The following is an 18,265-nucleotide window of genomic DNA, read 5'->3' as shown; positions in this document are numbered from 1 at the left end:
TCATGCAAACATATAGGCAAACAGATTAGTTCGTTAACAAAGTAAAGCTTTGTTGAGATCACATGATGAGTCAACTCAAACTGGCTTCTGACAAGTTGTTGAAAATCAAATCTCAGAATAACATTAACGGAGTCTTTTATAAAGAATACAATACTGCAGGGAGAAAGATCTTCATGGCCACTATGTGGATTAAAAGGAAATGGAACTCTTGGCCAGCGTTTTCCATCTTATGTTAAGCAATAGTTGGATAGAGCCAAAGACGAGCTGTGTCCTATAAGAAGCAAGATGTTTATTAAAAGGCTGTGTTACACAAGAGGGATCAGAGCACTTAACCTAATGGCCCATGTTGCTTAGGGGACCAAAAGTAACAGCATCAATGACAGTGTCAGGCTGCCATGAACAGTAGTCACAGAGGAGGAATATATAGCATAACCAACGTACTGGACGTCTTATCCTGTCTATGATAGTTTTATCGGGGGCATACACTCTGCTGAATTACTGCTGAATAACATTCCAGAGGATACACTAAAGCTCCCGCTTGTGGAATTTATCTCAGATTACAAAGGCTTTTAGTTTTGTCTGAGTGCACAGTCGCTCAGCATATCTTCATTTTTACTGTTTCTGCAACTAATGGACCGGATGTATTCCATTATTAGTCCACAATACACAACATTGTGAATAAATATATGGTACGTAACACTGATTAACTTCCATTAACTGGATTGCATGGATAATTAATTTCATTGCATCGATAGATAGCTTTCTATTCTATTTAATTTTATTCTATATTTACAGATTAAATTAATATTATTATTATTGTACCATACTATAGCAGCATATATATATATATATGTGTGTGTGTGTGTGTGTGTGTAGCAGCATGGCCGTTGGTCGGTCGTCCCACCACTTTGGTACAGACTGAAATATCTCAACAGCTATAGGATGGATTGCCATGAAATCTTGTACACACATTCATTGTCCCCAGAGGACGAACCTTAATGACTTTGAATATATTCTGACTTTTATCTAGCTCCACCAGCATGTCAAGGTTTCCACTTATCTAGTGAAATATGTCATTATCTACAAGATGGATTTGCACAACATGTTTTACAGACATTCATTGTTCCAAGTAGATGAATCTTAATGACTTTGGTGATTGTGAAGCGTTTTCGTGTCGGCCTCCTACATGCTTGGCACATGGGAGAAGTTTCAGTTGCAATCTGCAACCTCACCGCTAGATGCCCCTAAATCCTACACAAAAGACGTTTAACTTTTTCATTTAGCATTGTCATCAATACTTTGATTTATGACTAGTGACTGCAACACTAATGGCATTCTCATTAGCCTATACTTTGAGTATAGTACTAATTAGCAAATGCTAGCATGCTAATACACTAAGATGGTGAACATGTTAAACATATATACACTCTAAAGCATTTTCATTGTGAACATATTAGCATGCTGGCCTTATACTCAAAGCAGCTGTCTCACACTGATGCTAGCTCGACTGTAGATTCTTAGTCTTGTTTGATGTAATAGGATGTATCAAGTGTAATGCCATAATGCATGATAGATGTTATATCTCTGTGTTTAATGATGTTTTCAAACATTTATTTGATGCCACCTCCCGCTCAAAAAAAAGAAAAGAAAAATTTTTTAGACATTAATATGTACAGGCAGCGGCAGTGTCACATTTCATGTGGGAGTAATGTTGGAGTTTGATGTTTACTTTAGTGCCCCTTCCTGTTGTACCAGTGTGTGTAAAACTGAGACTGAACTAAATCTAACTGAAAGTACCTCAGACTAATTGTCACACACAGTTATTGTATACAATGTGAAATTGTAAATACGGCTAAAAAAAATTGTTTATGATGTGTTTTGTGATGATGACTTATAGTGCTCAGGTGTCAACTGGAAATCGATGTTTACATTTAAATGCCACTCGCTCATGCTATTTTCATATTTTCATAATGTCACTAAAGTGTATCCTATTTGTTGCCATGTACATTTTGTGTAAATATGGTGTACTGTACAGTATGTGGGAGCACCTGTAAAGATGTTATTGAACAAAATGTCAAATGAAGATAAAACCGTTTGCGCTGTGGACAGGCCTTCAACTAAAAGTGAGATATGCCACTCAAAGCAATATAGTCAACCATTACCTTTATTTCTCCTTAAAATAAAGCAAACAGGTATTAAAGAAACTTGAAATAATGAAATAATATAACAACAAAAAACAGATGTACAAATCAACATTTTAACTTTTTATAAAATACATTTGGTGTGATATTCTAACTCATGTCCTTCACATCTAGCCTCATTTAGACTTAACATGTATCTGTCTCCCCCTGCTGTAAAACACAAGGTAAAACAATTTGTTGCTGATTTCATAACACTTTTCATCTTCAGAGATCAAATTCAATTGTTACTGTGAAACATTCTATACCCTAAACCAATTTTGGGCCAATGTCCATCATGAGTACAATCATTCACTTCAATGCTAATGTTACACCATTAAGCTCATGGCACCAAGAGCTCAGTTCAGTTATAACTTGGTGAGGCGCAGAGTGTTGAGACGCACTGAAAGAATAGTGGATCCCTCTGCATAGCTAATCTCTCGCAAAATCCCATTCCAGCACGTGTCTGACTCATCATATCTGTGGGAAACATAAATATGTCAGTGTTTGGTGCCCTTATAGCATCATTAGACAGCATACAGTAATAAATATTCAATCTCAGTGCGTTTGATTTGACTTGAGAGGGCCTTTCGGATGTTAGTGTAAGTATAGGGAAAGAAGTATAGGAAGTTAATTTTTGTAGTCAGTGATTATTTCTTCTCAGGTATTTTCTCATATTTTAAGTTTGGTGTTATTCTATATTTTTCTTATTGTCAACCAATCTCAGGAAAAGATCTAAACCACCAATAATTTACCTTGTCTGTGGCACTCAGGCCCAAGCCCATTTGTCCCCATTAAAGATGTAAAACTTTAAAACAGATCATCGTTTTACTTTCTAAAAAGACTCTGTAATTTCCTAAAACAGATGGGCGCTGTAGTTTTTAGAAAACGATTACTTACAAGAGATAATAGTGAATTTTGGGCATCTATTTTCATCTGCGGATTAATATGCATTTGGTGCTCAAGTTTGAAAGGAGCTTCCTCTTTGGCACAGAGGAATAAGCTATGGCCAACAGGTAATACTTGTCTGTGTCAATTAATTGTTTGTTTTGGTTAATAGGATTGGTTAACAATTCGAAAAAACAGAGAATATCCCTGGACTTATCCTTGAAGGTTATTCATTAAACCTGTGCTTATCCTTTGGGCAATTTTTGAATTTTTCAAACTTGTTCATTTCAAACATAACTGGCCAAATCAGGGCAGTACTATGTCATTTTACATGTAGGATGAAATCTCTTAGTAAAACTTGTTTTTATTACAGCTACTGTGATCACAATATAATTACTCATCATGTGTACTGTGCAAGTGAAGGGGGCTCTCACCTCCAGATGTCAGTCATCTCTGTTGGGACGGGCTCCTCACTGGTTTCACTGGGCATCATGGCAAAGCCCCCCACAGCGTACAGGAAACCTCCCATCGAGATCAGATTGAGAGAGCTGCGCTCCTGAGGGAACTCTGTGAACTCAGACCAGCTGGAGCACAATAACCCCCCCCCCCCCCATACATACGCACACACACACACACACACACACACACACAAAGAAGTGATGATGGGGTTAAATGCGTTGCTATATTACTGTATGATGCCCACAGCAGTGCAACAAGTGCTATTTTATGACCTAATGATCTACTCTTCACACTCAATGAGTCATTCCACATCTGTGGACAGATGCTTTACCTCATAACGATGAGATGAAGCGGGTAATATAGAAAAATCAGCTGTCTCACTTGTTGGTGGCAATGTTGTAGACCTCCACAGAGCTGGTGAGGCCTTCGTCTGTGACCCCTGTCACTACGAAGATCTGGTCTTTGTGGACGGTGATACCAAACAGGGAGCGGGCCGTCTTCAGAGGAGCCAGGTCCTTCCACTCAAACTTAGTGGGGTTGTAGACACAGACTCTTCTCATGCATTTCCTGCATGAACCATTTAATACAGTGTGTTAAATGGGTTCTCCACTAATTTTATACATGAAGTTCAGTTGACCTGCCACAAGGAGAACTACTCAGCCTTTAAGTTACACAGTTGTATAATGTTTTCTGTGGGAAGAAATAACCCTGATGATGTCATTAAATGGAGGTGTGGAGTTCAAAAGAAGGGACATTTAGGAGGTAGGGAGGGTATAATAAAATTGTATAAAAATCCAGCATTTTTGAAACTTGAACCATACTAGAGACTAAAGGTCAGGATATCTCAGGCTCTGCTGCCTCGATTTTGACTTTTTTTTTTTTTTTTTTTAAATCTTTCTCTTGTGAGTACCCATATTTAACGAAGTACAATACTTAATCGCTGGAGTAAATACTGATTGGTTTAGTTGTTAAATGTCATACTCTCTGTGACATTCTAGTGATACTGTTACAAAATGAGTAATAGAGTTGTACAGAATAAATGATGATACCTCAAGGATTTGGTTGCCAATATGATGGCACTGTCAAAAACTGTACATTTCATACTGTACAGGTATTTATAAATGGACCCACAGTGTGAAAATACAACATTGAGGTGTAATCAAATGATAGAGTACCACATACTTGCTTTGAGACTTTCCTCCAATGACGTAGACAAGACCTTTGTGTGATACGGTTCCATGGCCATACACTTCATAAGGCAGAGGGTCAGACTCTCCCCATTTGAATGACCTGTGTACAAAAATAATGATACATCATCATGAATTGATCCTATAGATGATAACACTGAATCTGCAGACTTATACAGTAACAATTCAAAAAATGATGGAGATGCTAAGGAATTCAAGAAGCCAAGCTGTGGTCCAACTAAAACTGAAAAAAATGTATCTCAAATTTGCTGATTTTTCAGATAAACTGAATGGCTATGTTAAAAGTTGAGAAATTCTCCAACTTTTTAGACTTAATAAATCAATGAACTAGCTAAAAACTGCATTGTCACAAAGCTGAAAACAGGCCGTTTTTCATGACATTTTGGAGATACATGGTTTTCACAGGAAAGTAACTTTCATGTGGCATTTTATATCAATTGCTATATCTATCAAACATATATGTAATGTCTTTAATGTGACTATGAGAGTGATGGTTGTACACGTCATGACATCTAATGAGAATTTCTGACTTTCATTTAAAATTAGACTTGATTAGTGATCAATAGAATACATTTTCAGAAAAGACATGCCTTGCAATAGCGCAATAGTGTTTTAATTTAGATAATGAATACAAAACAAATCATTAGTAAGGTTAAATTTGGTATCCACACTCACTGTCTGTCATAGATGATGACTGAGTCCAGGACACGCTCGCCGTCCTTTAGTTCCTTTCCTCCAACAACAAAGATGGAGTTTTCAGCTTCAGCCAGGCCAAACAAACATCGAGGGTTGGGTTGTGACGGCATCCCTAACCACTCTGAACTTACTGGGTCAAACTGGGGATGAAAACAATGATATGTGAGGAACTGAGAGGCACAAGGAAGAGACATTAAAAGATAAGTGATGTGTTTTTAGGTTACAAAGAGCCACTGATGGCCGTCATGACTCACACACTACCTGCAGGAAGTAAGAGCTGAATGGTTCGTCTTTGTCCTCCTCGTTGTAAAGAAGTCCTCCGACAACAAACACCTGGTTCTCCTTGGTCACAAGGCTGCAGTGGTTCTTGGGAATTTCTGTGGACTCTGAGACCACAAAGCATTCGTTTCCTACCGGGTCATAGGCCACAGTCCCTGTGACACTGATCATAAGTATCAGGTCCAGCTCAAACATCCCAAAGCGAGGGTTGTTGTTGAGTATTCCAGGCAAGTACCCCTCCTCCTCATCGTCCTCATCCTCACTTCCTTCTCCCTTCTTTGCCTCGTCACTGCTGGGCTTCCTGGGCTTCGGGAGACAACCCCTGTGAGCATCCCTGACGAGATCCAGCTCCTTCTTTATGTCCTGGCTGAACCGAAGGTACTGGTGACACTCTACTTTCTCTTTGAAGTAATTCACAGGTATGAGCCTGAAACGGATGCAGTGCAACAGCTCTGGCAGGTCCTTAACGCGGTTTGTCTCATCATGTCTGACCCAGTCCATCAGAGATTCAAACACCAGCTCCTCCCGCTCAATGTTGAGGGCGTCAGAGGTGATAATGATGGCCAGTTCGCTCGGGCCCAGCTGCAGGAAATCCGGGTCCCTGACAACGACGTGGTAGCGTTCGCAGATGAACTCTCTAGCAATCAGAGTAAGCCTGGGACAATCCAGCAGAAGTCCCAGCCTGAAGATCGCCAAGCAGTTTCCCAGCACCAGCTTCTCTTGGAGGTAGGACACACATACAGAGAAGATGGAGGGGATCTGGTACATGTTAGCAACAATGAAGATATCCTGGACGTTCTGTTCTGTCAGATTAATGTCAGAGGTGTACAAGTAGCGCAAGATCATCCCCATAACACCTGGCTCCACATCTTTGAGGACAATCTCACTCTTCTTGCTTTCCTCCAGGTCAGACAGGAACATGGCCTTGAAGAAAGGGCTGCTGGCGGCCAAAACCAAGCGGTGGCAGGGGAACTTCTGGTCCTGAATTTTGAGTACACAGTCCACGAACTTGTCATTCTCTAAGAGGTCACACAGTCCGTCCTGAAGCAGGGTCTGTTGGTACATCCGAGGCTGCTCTATCGGGTCTATAGTCATGGCAGCCATTTTGTTCTGTCTTCTTGTCCTGGTTGGGTTCCGTGGGCACCCTACTCACTCCCCACAACAGAGCAGGACTGTCAGGGTACACAGGGCTGCTCAGATCACTGTGGACAGTCTCCACGGGTTGGTTGGTTGGCTGGTGGCTGCAGCTGTCCCTGGCCGTCAGTCACTCTGTAACTCATGGGTATTTATAGACAGGACCCTCACAAAGCTGAGGAATCCATTTTGGTGGACCTATCCACTCCTGCACCACACAGACCCCCACAAACAGCTGAGTGACTAAGCACAGGGGTGTCAGCATGTTAAATCCAGCAGGAACTCTCACCAGACGGTCTGACTGGCTCTATTACTTTGATAGTTTCTAACACACTGTTTAAAAGTATATTTTTTTCTCAGAAATCCAATAATGACTTGTATAGTAAAAGTAAATACACTGGCTACACTGACACTGAGCAGTTTATCATATTGCATGTACATAAGTGGAGGTACAGTGCACAGCATAAGTGAGTACACCCATGCTAAATTTGACTAAAAAGAGGAATAAAAAATCATCTTTTGGAAATTGAACTTAATGTCTTAATTAAAAAAATGAGGAAAAAGCCAACCTTTAAGGACACCAATTTTCTTTGTTAATGAATAATGTATCGTAAATAAATAGATGTTCTTCCTTAAAATACAGGGAGCATAAGTGAGTACACCTCTATGTTAAATTCCCATAGAGCCAGGCCGAGGCAAGGCCAGTTATTTCATGGATCCAGGGTACTATGCATCCTGATAAAGTTCCCTTGGCCTTTGGAATTAAAATAGCCCGACATCATCACATACCCTTCACCATACCTAGAGATCGGCATGGGGTACTTTCCATAAAATCATCTCTCAATGCAAATCAAACTAGCTATTAGGCTAACCGACATAAAAACATGCCAATCTCTAGGTATGGTGAAGGGTATGTGATGATGTGGGTCTATTTTAATTCCAAAGGCCAAGGGAACTTTATCAGGATGCATAGTATTCTGGATACTATGCATCCTGATAAAGAGATGATAGAGAGATGATTTTATGGAAAGTACCCCATGTCAATCTCTAGGTATGGTGAAGGGTATGTGATGATGTGGGGCTATTTTAATTCCAAAGGCCAAGGGAACTTTATCAGGATGCATAGTACCCTGGATTCATGAAATAACTGGCCTTTAAAAATAAAAATCTGCCTGCCTCTATGAGAATTTAACATAGGGGTGTACTCACTTATGCTCCCTGTATTTTAAGGAAAAACATTTATTTATTTACGATACATTATTCATTCACCAAGGACATTGGTGTCCTTAAAGGTTGGATTTTTCCTCATTTTTTTAATTAAGGCATTAAGTTCAATTTCCAAAAGATGATTTTTTTATTCCTCTTTTTAGTCAAATTTAGCATGGGTGTACTCATTTATGCTGTGCACTGTACAGGACAGTATATAGTGCATATTGTAGTATATAGTTTATAGTGTTGTTCTTGGAAAATTAGCATGTTAAAACTCTCCTGACTGAAAATAGCATAAACTCGTGCTTTAGAACAAAAAACACACTAAGCATGGGCACAACACCTTCCTCAGGTTACTAACACAGCAAGTGACACACTTTATCACTTCACTATTTAACAAGTGATATGCCCTTCTATTTATATCACCAGAGAGTCCTTCTTACATTTATTTTTTTTAAACATAAAAATGGATGAAAATGTCAGTTCCAACACATGTAATTAAACATTGAAGTAAACATTAATTGTGTAATTGTTTAACACCAGGTTCACACAACATGGTTTATTATCAAATGAATCATCTTCCAGATAGCAAGTCAAATTGTTCTCATTATTCACATGGAATTAATTATTATGAGACATGTTCACACATTATATTGGGTGCAGTATGTGGAATTTGTGTAAACACTTGTACATAATCATTCGATCCAGAGATATATGTGATAAACAACACTGGCACCTATTGGCTGAAAATGAGATAGACACCAAATCTAGTGGGGAAACAAGAAGAATTTGTGGAAGATTAAGTCCACCACTTTCACTCATACATACACAGACTGTAAATTATTTCCCAAACACAAGTATAGTGTCCATGCCTGAAATATTCTTTAATATAAGAGGGAAAAAAAACAATAGATGAGAGGATACAAATACTGTATATTAAAAGCATTGTAAACCCACACACTTTTTTTTTATTATTATTATTCTGGCAGATTAGTTCTCTGCTCAAGTTGCTGGAAATTACATGATGTCACCAAACACAAGCACTTATAAGAATAGGGCTTTTTCACAGCAGACATTTTGACTTGTCATAGTAGGAAAAGCACAACACTTATAACATTTAACTGTTCCCAGTGACCCAGTGTGAACCAGCATACACAATACCAAAAACTGAATTTAGCCATCATTAATATTATTATTTACACCTGTGCTTTTGTGACATGTCAACATGAAAAAGGATTATGGTGAAGGTGTATATTGTCCTACCCTACTGGAGAGTGAGGGCGGTGTCAATGGTTCAGATGGTACACACCCACACAGTCCTGAGAAAAGATCTAATGTGTGGGTGAACCTACATGTTTTTTATCATGCATGTATTAATTGCAGTCAATGATCAGCTTTGGTCATACTGGGCCATCTTGTTGTGGTTGTTTTACTTTCATACAAATAAAACCCAACACGGTGTTACTAGTAACCTATTAAAGCATTTCCATTGATTTAAACACAATTATACTGTTAACATTTTTTAATGCAGGCTGTGCTTACCCATCCAAGGAAACAACAATACACTCATTTTAGTCTCATCTCTGTACTGCAACAAAACAAGCTTATACTTTTGCCACTTTTGGATGAAACTAAACTTTATTTCAAGTCAAACATTTGAACACCTTTGAATAAAAACCCTACAATGAGAAAAGGTATAAACTTATTCTCTCTCTGCCTGCTGCACTGTAGCCAGACAGCAGGTTTTGGTGACAGGCAAGATAAGAGTGACCCATATTCGCTTAAGGGCCTATTGCCTTTCATAGAGAGCGGATGGGCCTGGATCATGTGTAAGAGGTTGGAGGGAAAATGTCACACATACAGTAGTCGCCTGGTAGTGGAGTAAAGCTGTAGTTCTCTGGACGGTTGAACTACATTCAATTTTTCAGCATTACAAGAGATCTAATACATTCTCCCTCAACTTTAAAGTAGACTATCCTATACATTGCGACTTGTATAATTGCTTAGTGACATTAGAGCAAATTTGCATTACAATCAGCTGCAAGTTATGTGGAGGACCTCCACAGCACCCTTTGTTTATTATCTTCATTGCACTTTTTATGTGGCACCCTGATTTCAACTGTTTTAACCCTTTTAGTAGGGTTAAACATTGTAATGATTATGATCTAAGGCAAAATTAAGACACCATCTCACGAAAAATAATCATATTGACAATGATTATAAAAAAGGAAGAATGTCCAAATCTGAGAAGAATCAAAAATGAACACAGGAGACAACCACGCAGAGCAAAGTAGTTGTTCCTTTACAATACTGTATGTCTTACTATTAATAATATACTATTAGGTATCATTTGTTAAACAATCTTTTGTTCAGATAAAATACAAATGCAAAATGCACCATCGGTGGATTTGTGCCAAAGGATGTGGCGATTATCCACAGCAAGTGCACTTGAGGATATTTCACAGTTCAAAACATTGCCTTGCTTCTGACAAACAAAAGCAAAAACACAGGCTTGTGAACAATACAGGTGATGACTGGCTGTTACAGTCTGGTTAGGTACAGTTCACAAGGCCGTTGATGGAACAATGTGAGGGGACTGTTGACCGTGAAGTCTGTGACAGTCAGTTATTTTCTCCCTGTTTATTCTGCTTTTTCTTTGCCCCCATCTACTGGCTTCACTGGCTCCGGATCGTCCAGCAGGGCTTGTTGTCTCTCCCTTTCCTTTACCAGCTGCACGCCACAGTAGGTCACAAGTAACACTGAGAGGGAGGACAGAGGAAACCCTGGAAGAAAAACACAAAGAAGGATAGAAAGAGGAAGTGAAGGGGAAAAAAGGAGAAGACAGTATGAGTTTAAAGCTTTCTTCATATTGTGTTCGGAGTAGATGTTCAGCTGTAGATGAACAACCTCTAAGTTTGCCAATGCTCTGCTGTTATCATACTTTTATTCTATGTGAAAGAAAGCAACAAAGAAGATGTGATATCTGGAGGACGGCGCCCCTTGAGATTCTGTCGCTTTTTGATGTCTGTCTAAGTTGTTCTCGCTTTGACTAGAACTGACAAAAGAACCTTAGTTTGGTTTTATATAATACACCCTTGTTGTTCCCCACCTTTGAAAATCAGTCGTCTTCCCACTAGTTTGGCAAACTCCAAATTGTTGAGGGCGAGAACGTTGTAGAGTACAATGGTCCAGAAGTTGGCAGCATTGAACACACCCCGGATCCTGCGTGACATGGCTTCACCCATCACACGCTAGATGCAGTGGACACAGGTGCATTAAGGGACATGGCACAAAATGACACATAGCACAATTCCATATATTGACTGTGGGTTTAAAAGAGTGATTGTTTATCTTAATGTTTCTCACCTCTATGGTAGACAATGGCGGAAGGGAGAAGATCTTGGCCACCCACAGCTCAAAGTTGAGGCCAAAGCAATTGAAAAAGGACCAGATGTAAACCAGCTCACACGGGCCCAGCCACAAGGTGGTGATAGCGAAGGTGCAGACGGTTGCCAGGAGCTCCTTAAAGATTTGATCGTGATCCCCGCCAATATAGTCATAAACGTACCTGCAACAATACAACTCAAATTCACCTTAATGAAGAACCAAAATCATCCTCCATATTATGCTGTGGTTTCTGTCATTTAAACCCATGATTCTAAACTCAAACACTCACTTGCACAGCCAGTCATTGATGCCTCTGTCAAAGTGTCTAAAAAAAGACAAAAGACATTTTCCATGTAAATGTTTTACACAATTTCAAGGTTTAGCATGGTCAACAAAGAAACACAATTATTTCTTAAGATTGCACACAAGTCAAGTCATACGTACGTCTCAGCGAAGACATAGAGCATGGTGATACACTTGGGAGGCTGAGGAGGGTCCAGGTGGTCCAGTGTTGCCACGGTGTTGATGACACCAAACATCATGGCGGCTTTCACCCAGTCATAAACCAGGTTGGAATAAGCCAGACCAGCTGCAAAGGTACACGCGGAAATATTAATAAATCATCTTCTAATAGAGTGGTAGATGATCATGTTTGATAAAGCACATAATGCTTAGCCCTTAAGTAAATATGATGTGAGCAGGTCATAATGACCACAGCCACATCAAAACATGTGTGGAAACATAAATCTAACTCACCCAGACACCAGTCAGAAAGCTTGGTGACCAGCTTCATGTCATTGGGGATTGTCAGAATGTAGAGGTAGTGGAAGAAGACATCCACCACCAGAATAACTCCCAGATGCACCAAAGCCTTGGTGGTGATGTTCCACATCTCCCTGTCCTTGCGGGTCAGCTGGGTGTTGTTCACCTGTGGAATTTAAAACATTCTGTTTTGTGAACAAGCCGTCATTGTTTTGTAAAATTATTATGATCATCCCAGCATCTCAGCAGATGTTTAACCAGATTGGGACCACACAAAAAAATATCTTAAAAAGGATTTAGAATGGGCACATACTGTACACTCGATTAAAACACAGCATTACTGCAAACAAAGTCTTAAGACGCATCTTTTTACCATTGCTTTCTCCTGAAGTGTTTTCAGCTGATGGTTGCTGTATCTTGTCTTTTTCTGCTGTTTTAATTTGATGTCTTTATTGTCTTATCATAAATGTTTTGATTATGTGTTTCTATGTTAAGCACTTTGTATTGCATTTTATGCATGAATTGTGCTATATAAATAAACTGTATTATTATTATTGTTCAGATCATAAAACTCCATACATCCTGTATGTGTGGAAAGTCATTTTAATAAAAGTGTTCATATGCCTGAAGTCTTTGTTTTCTGTCTGTACCTGTGGCTTTAAACTGAGTTATACAAACACATGGCATTATGTGTGGGTATTACATGAGCCTTAAGGAGTCTTCGAGTACAACGTGCACTCGTGATAAGTGATGGCTTAATAACTAACTGTCAAATTTCAGATGGCTGCTCACTTTTCACTTTTACAAATTTTTTTCCCCCATCACTTTCTGTTAATATTCTCACCTGGGCATGGAACCTGTCGAAAGTCATGATAGGTCCAAAGAAGAAGAAGGGGAGGTAGAAGTTGTATCTCAGCAGGTCAGAGAATGTGTAGTTTCCGTCTTTTTTCTCACAGTTCTCCAAAGCAAAGCTCATACAGCGCATGATGCTGAAGCCGCAGCCTCCATAGAACAGGATGTCTTGCAGGTCAAAAGAGCCGGTCACCAAGGATTCCTGAAGAAGGAGTCACTCATTCTGAGCCTCACACATCATCGATTTGCGTATGGACAATATCTCTAGGCTACCCCGTATTTGGCTTGACTGTTGCACATTGAAAGAAAGACTTTACAACAATATGCCCTCACCTTGTTCTCAATTATATATTACTATTGTTAACATTATCATTACAATAAAAGTAGAAGAATAAGTAGAAGGAAATCATCTTATATTATGTAATTACTTATGTTACCATTTTGTCATTACCGTACATATATAATAAAGTCTTATCACATTCAGGCGCTCCCGCGTTCAGTGTTTATGCATCTAAGGCATGGAAGAGCCTGTCCTCTGATTTGAGGTTTGAACCTGGAAACACCCACTCACCTGCCAGGAGTTATAGGGCTCCAGCTTGAGGGAGGCCAGCGTGGTAAGGCCGGCCACAAAGCACAACCATTTCATCTTTACCAGGGCGACGCTGTAGAGTATGATGCAGTGAGACAGAACCAGAGCCATGAAGGTCCAGCCCATCGTGATCAGGACTGCCAAACCACCGTAGACACCAAAGATCAAGGATCTGTGCTGTGGGTAAAGAGGGGCCAGCGTCAGTGTGACATCATGACGGGACTATTGTACTATTCATGACTTAATGCAACACACATGCAGAATGGCGTTACAACACTGTTGCATCTACAACCATGGATATACTTTAGGATGGAAAAGTTAAATTAAATAAAAAGAACATCAACTCTTCTGTTCATGTATTAATGGTTTGAATGAAACTCGTGACAAATGTTATACAATGCATAAGTTTATTAATGTTACCTTACATCCATGTATGCCAATCTTCATTGTAAGCATGGTACAAAACAGAAAACATGTTTAAAACACACTGAACTGTTTTAAATATGTCAAAAGTATTCACAGGAAAGAATAACTGGTGCACTCAACAGACAGCATGCAACTCATGCTGAAGCATCAATTATGTGTTAGACCTTGGGGTACAAATATACAGTGTGACAAATTGTATTTTGCTCAATAGAATAGAATAGAATTAAACTGAACATGATTGAATTACTTGTACAGCCCAAGGCCTACTGTTCACAATGTAGCTTAGCATTTAATATGTTTACACCACATATCAAATTAAATTTGGTGCATGGTCTTTATTGGAGCAAAGCTTGAGTTCAAACACACCCAAACATACACATATGTATATATACACAATAAATAGATACATAATATACACATAATAAGAGACATGCCATTATACCTGTATGCAATCAGATTAGAGTGCTAATGGACATTCATTCACATGTACGCACCTTTGGAGCGAGCAGGGTGAATATTTTCGCAAAGATAACGTGACCGGTGAGAGCAAAAAGAATATGATTGCGGAATGTAGAGAACCACATCATCCATTCGAAGTCTGCAACATCCTGTGGCAAAGGAAGATGCATTGGTAACACACGCCAACCACTCTCTTTTGACACCTTGCATCAGTAAATCCAATTATAGAACACAATGAGATACACAAAGGGGATTATATATGAGAAATTTACCATTTTCCTGCCAAAGTAATGCCATCCTGGTTTCACACTTTCTTTGAAGGCCTTTCTGTTTACATTCTCTGAATAAAGAAGAAAACAGGATATTCACCAAACAAAATGTAGTGTTTAATCAATAAGATGTTGGGTCTTCTTGGTTGAGCTTCTAGATTTAGAGAGTGCAAAATCCAGATTTTGGGAAGCTTGGTTTTGTAACACTGAGGATTTTTTAAATAAGCATTTTGAGGAAAATTTTAACAGCTTTGGCTTAATTGGCAGATCATTCACAGTGAATTTAAAGTGTGAGAGCACATTCAGTTCATCTGATAACATCAAATATTACATAATGCAAAGCTTTCTATTTTTGAGGCTGACATCTACACTCATACGGTCATAATCTGGTTGTAGGAGATTAGTTCACTGCATAAAAACGTTGACACGGAAATGATAATAATAAATATAATAAAAATAAGTGTGATAATAATCAGAATCATGACAGTGATGTTGAGACATTCAGTACACGGCAACAAATGCACCCGCACAGTAGCTCCTCCAGGTTTGCCCGATTACACTAATGGACATGAAAAAGGATATCAAAAATGTGAGGGGTCAGTCAGGGAAAGCCTCTTACTTCTGGGAACACAGCCAAGCTTCTATTATGGGTATACAGTGCTACTGTAGCATGCAGACCTGAGCAGTATAAATGCCCATAGACTGAGCAGCCAAAAATGACCAGTTCAAGAGAATTGAGACAAAATGATGACAACATGACTCTGCCCTGGCCAATCTGTACCATTCACCAGGTTACACTCCATTCAGATCAGTGTGTTAAGATGATAGTTAAGCATTTTACTTTCTGAATACATGCAAACATTTGGCAGTATTTCGGGATGAACTGTTTGGTATTAGTTGACTCAGTGCAATTGAGTCTTAGTCTGAAATATCTCCATCAGGAAAATAATTAGAAAGTAATTGGACCATCTTTAAATTGTCTTCATGTTAATAGGAACATGCTGGAAATCCTTAGGGGAGGGGAGGGGGAGGCGGAGGGGGAGTTGGGTCTCTTTTAGTCTGCTAAATGTGCAGTTTTGAGTTAAATAGAGCAGTGTCATGGGTAGGGGTCTTGTTTTTTGAAGCACATGTTAATATTAAATTCCCATTGTAACATGTTAAGTGATTTTTCAGTGAGATTTATTCTGACTGAAAGTGTTGACTGTGTGTTGAGTGTTTTTTTTTGCTCATAAAGTTGGAACGAAAGCTGCTCAAAATGTGTCAATTTTCTCCAGCTCCAATAAATATGAATGGACTTCAGTGAACATCAGTAAACTCTAGAATTGTGTTATTGTATGTGCTTTGGACTTCACTTGACATGTCGTGCACTCACCACTTGAAGCTTCAGCTATCCAACTGCCTGCCCATATCAAGGCCCCGGCGAGTACAGCTGTGTAGAGATACAGCTCATATCTGGGGAGGGCAGCCTTGATCCCCATAGTGAATCTGTCTATGGAAACCTAACGGGTTGAAAAGCAGTCAGCAAAACAGTATTAAACCTGACTGAAGGCAAACGGTACGAGTATGAAGAAAAAAACAGACACATCTGAAACCAGCAATGGATGATTGTGAAAATGTGAGTAAGGGGTTTACAAAGGTTTATTGAACCATTTTTTCTTTTCTTTTCTTTTCTTTTTTTTTTTAGATGTCACTTATTATTCTGAAGGAAACTGTTAAGTTTTAGTAAGGGCTCAGACATCAGCACCTTGACGGTGTTGTCTCAGAAATACTGGTTGGGCGTAGCAATAAAAAAAAAATTACTAAAAAGAGGACAGAACACAAAAGGTTTTGGCCTATAAACAGTATATACTACTGTATTACTGTAGATTGTTCACTTTAGTCATGAGTACCATTCATATGGATTCCCTTAGAAATGATTTTACAATTAAGCCCAGTGGAAAAACAGTCTAATGCCTGTACACAAAAACACTATACACCCACAAAAACTCATGTTGATTAAATGTAACACAGCATGTGCCAACATGCATCAACACAGGTTCTTCATGACTGATACAGACCAAGGTGTTTTAAGGAGGTGACATTTTACTAATAAGCCTTTAAGATCGACAGGGCAGTGACTTAAATAGTACTGCAGAGCTCTGGCTCCTCGGAATCAACATCGTCAGCTGCGCAACCCTACCTCTTCTTCCTATTATAGCCCTTGCAGTTGGTCTGCTGTACAGCAGGGCAGCTGCAGTGCTATGTTATCTGAGAGGCGCTGGGGATTCACTTCACAGAATAATTAGCACTGACTGGAATGACCAAGAATGGTACATCAGAGTAGGAAAACAGATAAACAGTTACTTTCCAGTGGAGAATAACGCACTTGTACCTGGTTGTGTGTGTGTGTGTGTGTGTGTGTGTGTGTGTGTGTGTGTGTGTGTGTGTGTGTGTGTATATATATGTGTGTGTCAGGCTCATGTCACACACTCTGAGTTGAAGTTAAAGGAGTTGGACTAACAAGTCCTGTCCATGCCAAGATGTTACCATGGTTAAGCAGGACCCCAGCGTCCTGCAGACAAATACTGATTTACTGTTTCACTGCTCCATGCATACAGAGCAGATAACACACAGGCGTTTTGCTTTGATTGTTATGCTTACTCTTATATTTAACCCTATATACAAATAAAACAGACTTGTTTTTACTAACCTTATATCCGCTTCACACTGTCAAGATGAGGGCAGCAGTGTTTACAGACCGACTCTTCAATATAAATAATGAATAAAAGAAAAGAAAAGGGGGTGGCGGTGGTTACAGCAGGTTTTCTAATTCATCCGTCTTGTGGGGGCTTGCCGCTGCCGCTGCCTGCGATCACCAGCCTCGGCCAGTCAGGATGTTGCGGACTAAACGAAAGGTGGAGGAGGAGGGAGAGGAGAAGGAGGAGGAGGAGGTGGAGGGGGATATATTTATCCTCACTACTGCACCGCAGTGAGGGGGGGTCCGCAGCGAGCCCATCAGATTGGAGCGCAAAACCACTCTGGGACAATGGGTAAAAATGAGGAGAAAAGCAGTTGCATCAATCAATAACAACATAGTATGCCAGACATGATCAGAGGGACATACCTCTGATGATCCTCCAGTCAAAAACTATAATGCATTAGACTTGAGAAGAAGTGCAACTAGCCTATAAAGAAAAAATAAACTGAAGAAAATCTCATATAGCCTGTATGTGGATATCACAGAATATAGACATATGACATATTGCCGGCGACAAGCAATTAGCCTATACTTAAGTTTTTTTCATGAAGTGTTTTTTTGTATTAATTATGCGGTATCAGATCATAGGCTACCCATTATAAAGTCACGAAAATATCTAAGGAATCTGGTGATTTTTTTCTCTATAGTTTTCATTCATATGTTTCCCACTATGAAGTGACTTCTCCCAATTTGATACCGCGACTGATGTGATTGAATACAAATGCAGGGAGTTT

The 18,265-nt window shown here is 39.4% G+C and overlaps 2 protein-coding genes across 5 annotated transcripts; both read right to left on the bottom strand.

Moving 5' to 3' along the window:
• Positions 1-2,146: 2,146 nt before the first annotated feature.
• LOC116055101 (kelch-like protein 40a) lies at positions 2,147-7,005 on the bottom strand. The gene is made up of 6 exons (XM_031306882.2): positions 5,690-7,005; positions 5,408-5,568; positions 4,707-4,814; positions 3,906-4,091; positions 3,500-3,649; positions 2,147-2,657 (listed from the first exon to the last, which is right to left on the bottom strand). Exons 1-6 carry the CDS (start codon positions 6,809-6,811, stop codon positions 2,546-2,548), a joined length of 1,839 nt encoding a protein of 612 aa, XP_031162742.1. The 5' UTR covers positions 6,812-7,005; the 3' UTR covers positions 2,147-2,545.
• A 2,555-nt stretch (positions 7,006-9,560) lies between these two features.
• On the bottom strand, positions 9,561-17,703 carry hhatla (hedgehog acyltransferase like, a). Of its 4 annotated transcripts, none has more exons than XM_031306872.2 (13): positions 17,484-17,703; positions 16,167-16,293; positions 14,798-14,865; positions 14,561-14,674; positions 14,061-14,081; positions 13,623-13,817; positions 13,044-13,253; positions 12,194-12,365; positions 11,882-12,026; positions 11,727-11,762; positions 11,417-11,618; positions 11,160-11,301; positions 9,561-10,833 (listed from the first exon to the last, which is right to left on the bottom strand). In XM_031306872.2, the coding sequence occupies exons 2-13, from the start codon at positions 16,270-16,272 to the stop codon at positions 10,691-10,693; spliced, it is 1,554 nt and encodes a 517-aa protein (XP_031162732.1). In that variant the 5' UTR covers positions 16,273-16,293; positions 17,484-17,703; the 3' UTR covers positions 9,561-10,690. The 4 variants fall into 4 exon arrangements, with proteins under 4 accessions (XP_031162732.1, XP_035861366.1, XP_031162733.1 ...); XM_036005473.1 differs by having other exon boundaries at positions 13,623-13,812; positions 14,066-14,081; positions 17,484-17,688; XM_031306873.2 differs by lacking the exon at positions 14,061-14,081.
• Between the last annotated feature and the right edge of the window lie 562 nt (positions 17,704-18,265).

Source organism: Sander lucioperca, chromosome 9 (genome assembly GCF_008315115.2).
Source record: "Sander lucioperca isolate FBNREF2018 chromosome 9, SLUC_FBN_1.2, whole genome shotgun sequence".
Taxonomy (NCBI): Eukaryota; Metazoa; Chordata; class Actinopteri; order Perciformes; family Percidae; genus Sander; species Sander lucioperca.
The sequence above is the reverse complement of the archived record's forward strand: the minus strand, read 5'-3'. Positions and strand labels throughout refer to the sequence as shown.

What these genes read in the sequence shown, in the direction of transcription:
- LOC116055101 (XM_031306882.2), bottom strand. Translation starts at nt 6,811, where the DNA reads ATGGCTGCCATGACTATAGACCCGATAGAGCAGCCTCGGATGTACCAA. An exon ending in TCAGCTCTTACTTCCTGCAG is followed by an intron (nt 5,569 to 5,689) that starts GTAGTGTGTGAG and finishes TTTCATCCCCAG; the next exon opens with TTTGACCCAGTAAGTTCAGA. An exon ending in GGAGGAAAGTCTCAAAGCAA is followed by an intron (nt 4,092 to 4,706) that starts GTATGTGGTACT and finishes TGGTTCATGCAG; the next exon opens with GAAATGCATGAGAAGAGTCT.
- hhatla (XM_031306872.2), bottom strand. Translation starts at nt 16,272, where the DNA reads ATGGGGATCAAGGCTGCCCTCCCCAGATATGAGCTGTATCTCTACACA. An exon ending in GATAGCTGAAGCTTCAAGTG is followed by an intron (nt 14,866 to 16,166) that starts GTGAGTGCACGA and finishes TTCTTTATTCAG; the next exon opens with AGAATGTAAACAGAAAGGCC. An exon ending in ATTACTTTGGCAGGAAAATG is followed by an intron (nt 14,675 to 14,797) that starts GTAAATTTCTCA and finishes CCTTTGCCACAG; the next exon opens with GATGTTGCAGACTTCGAATG.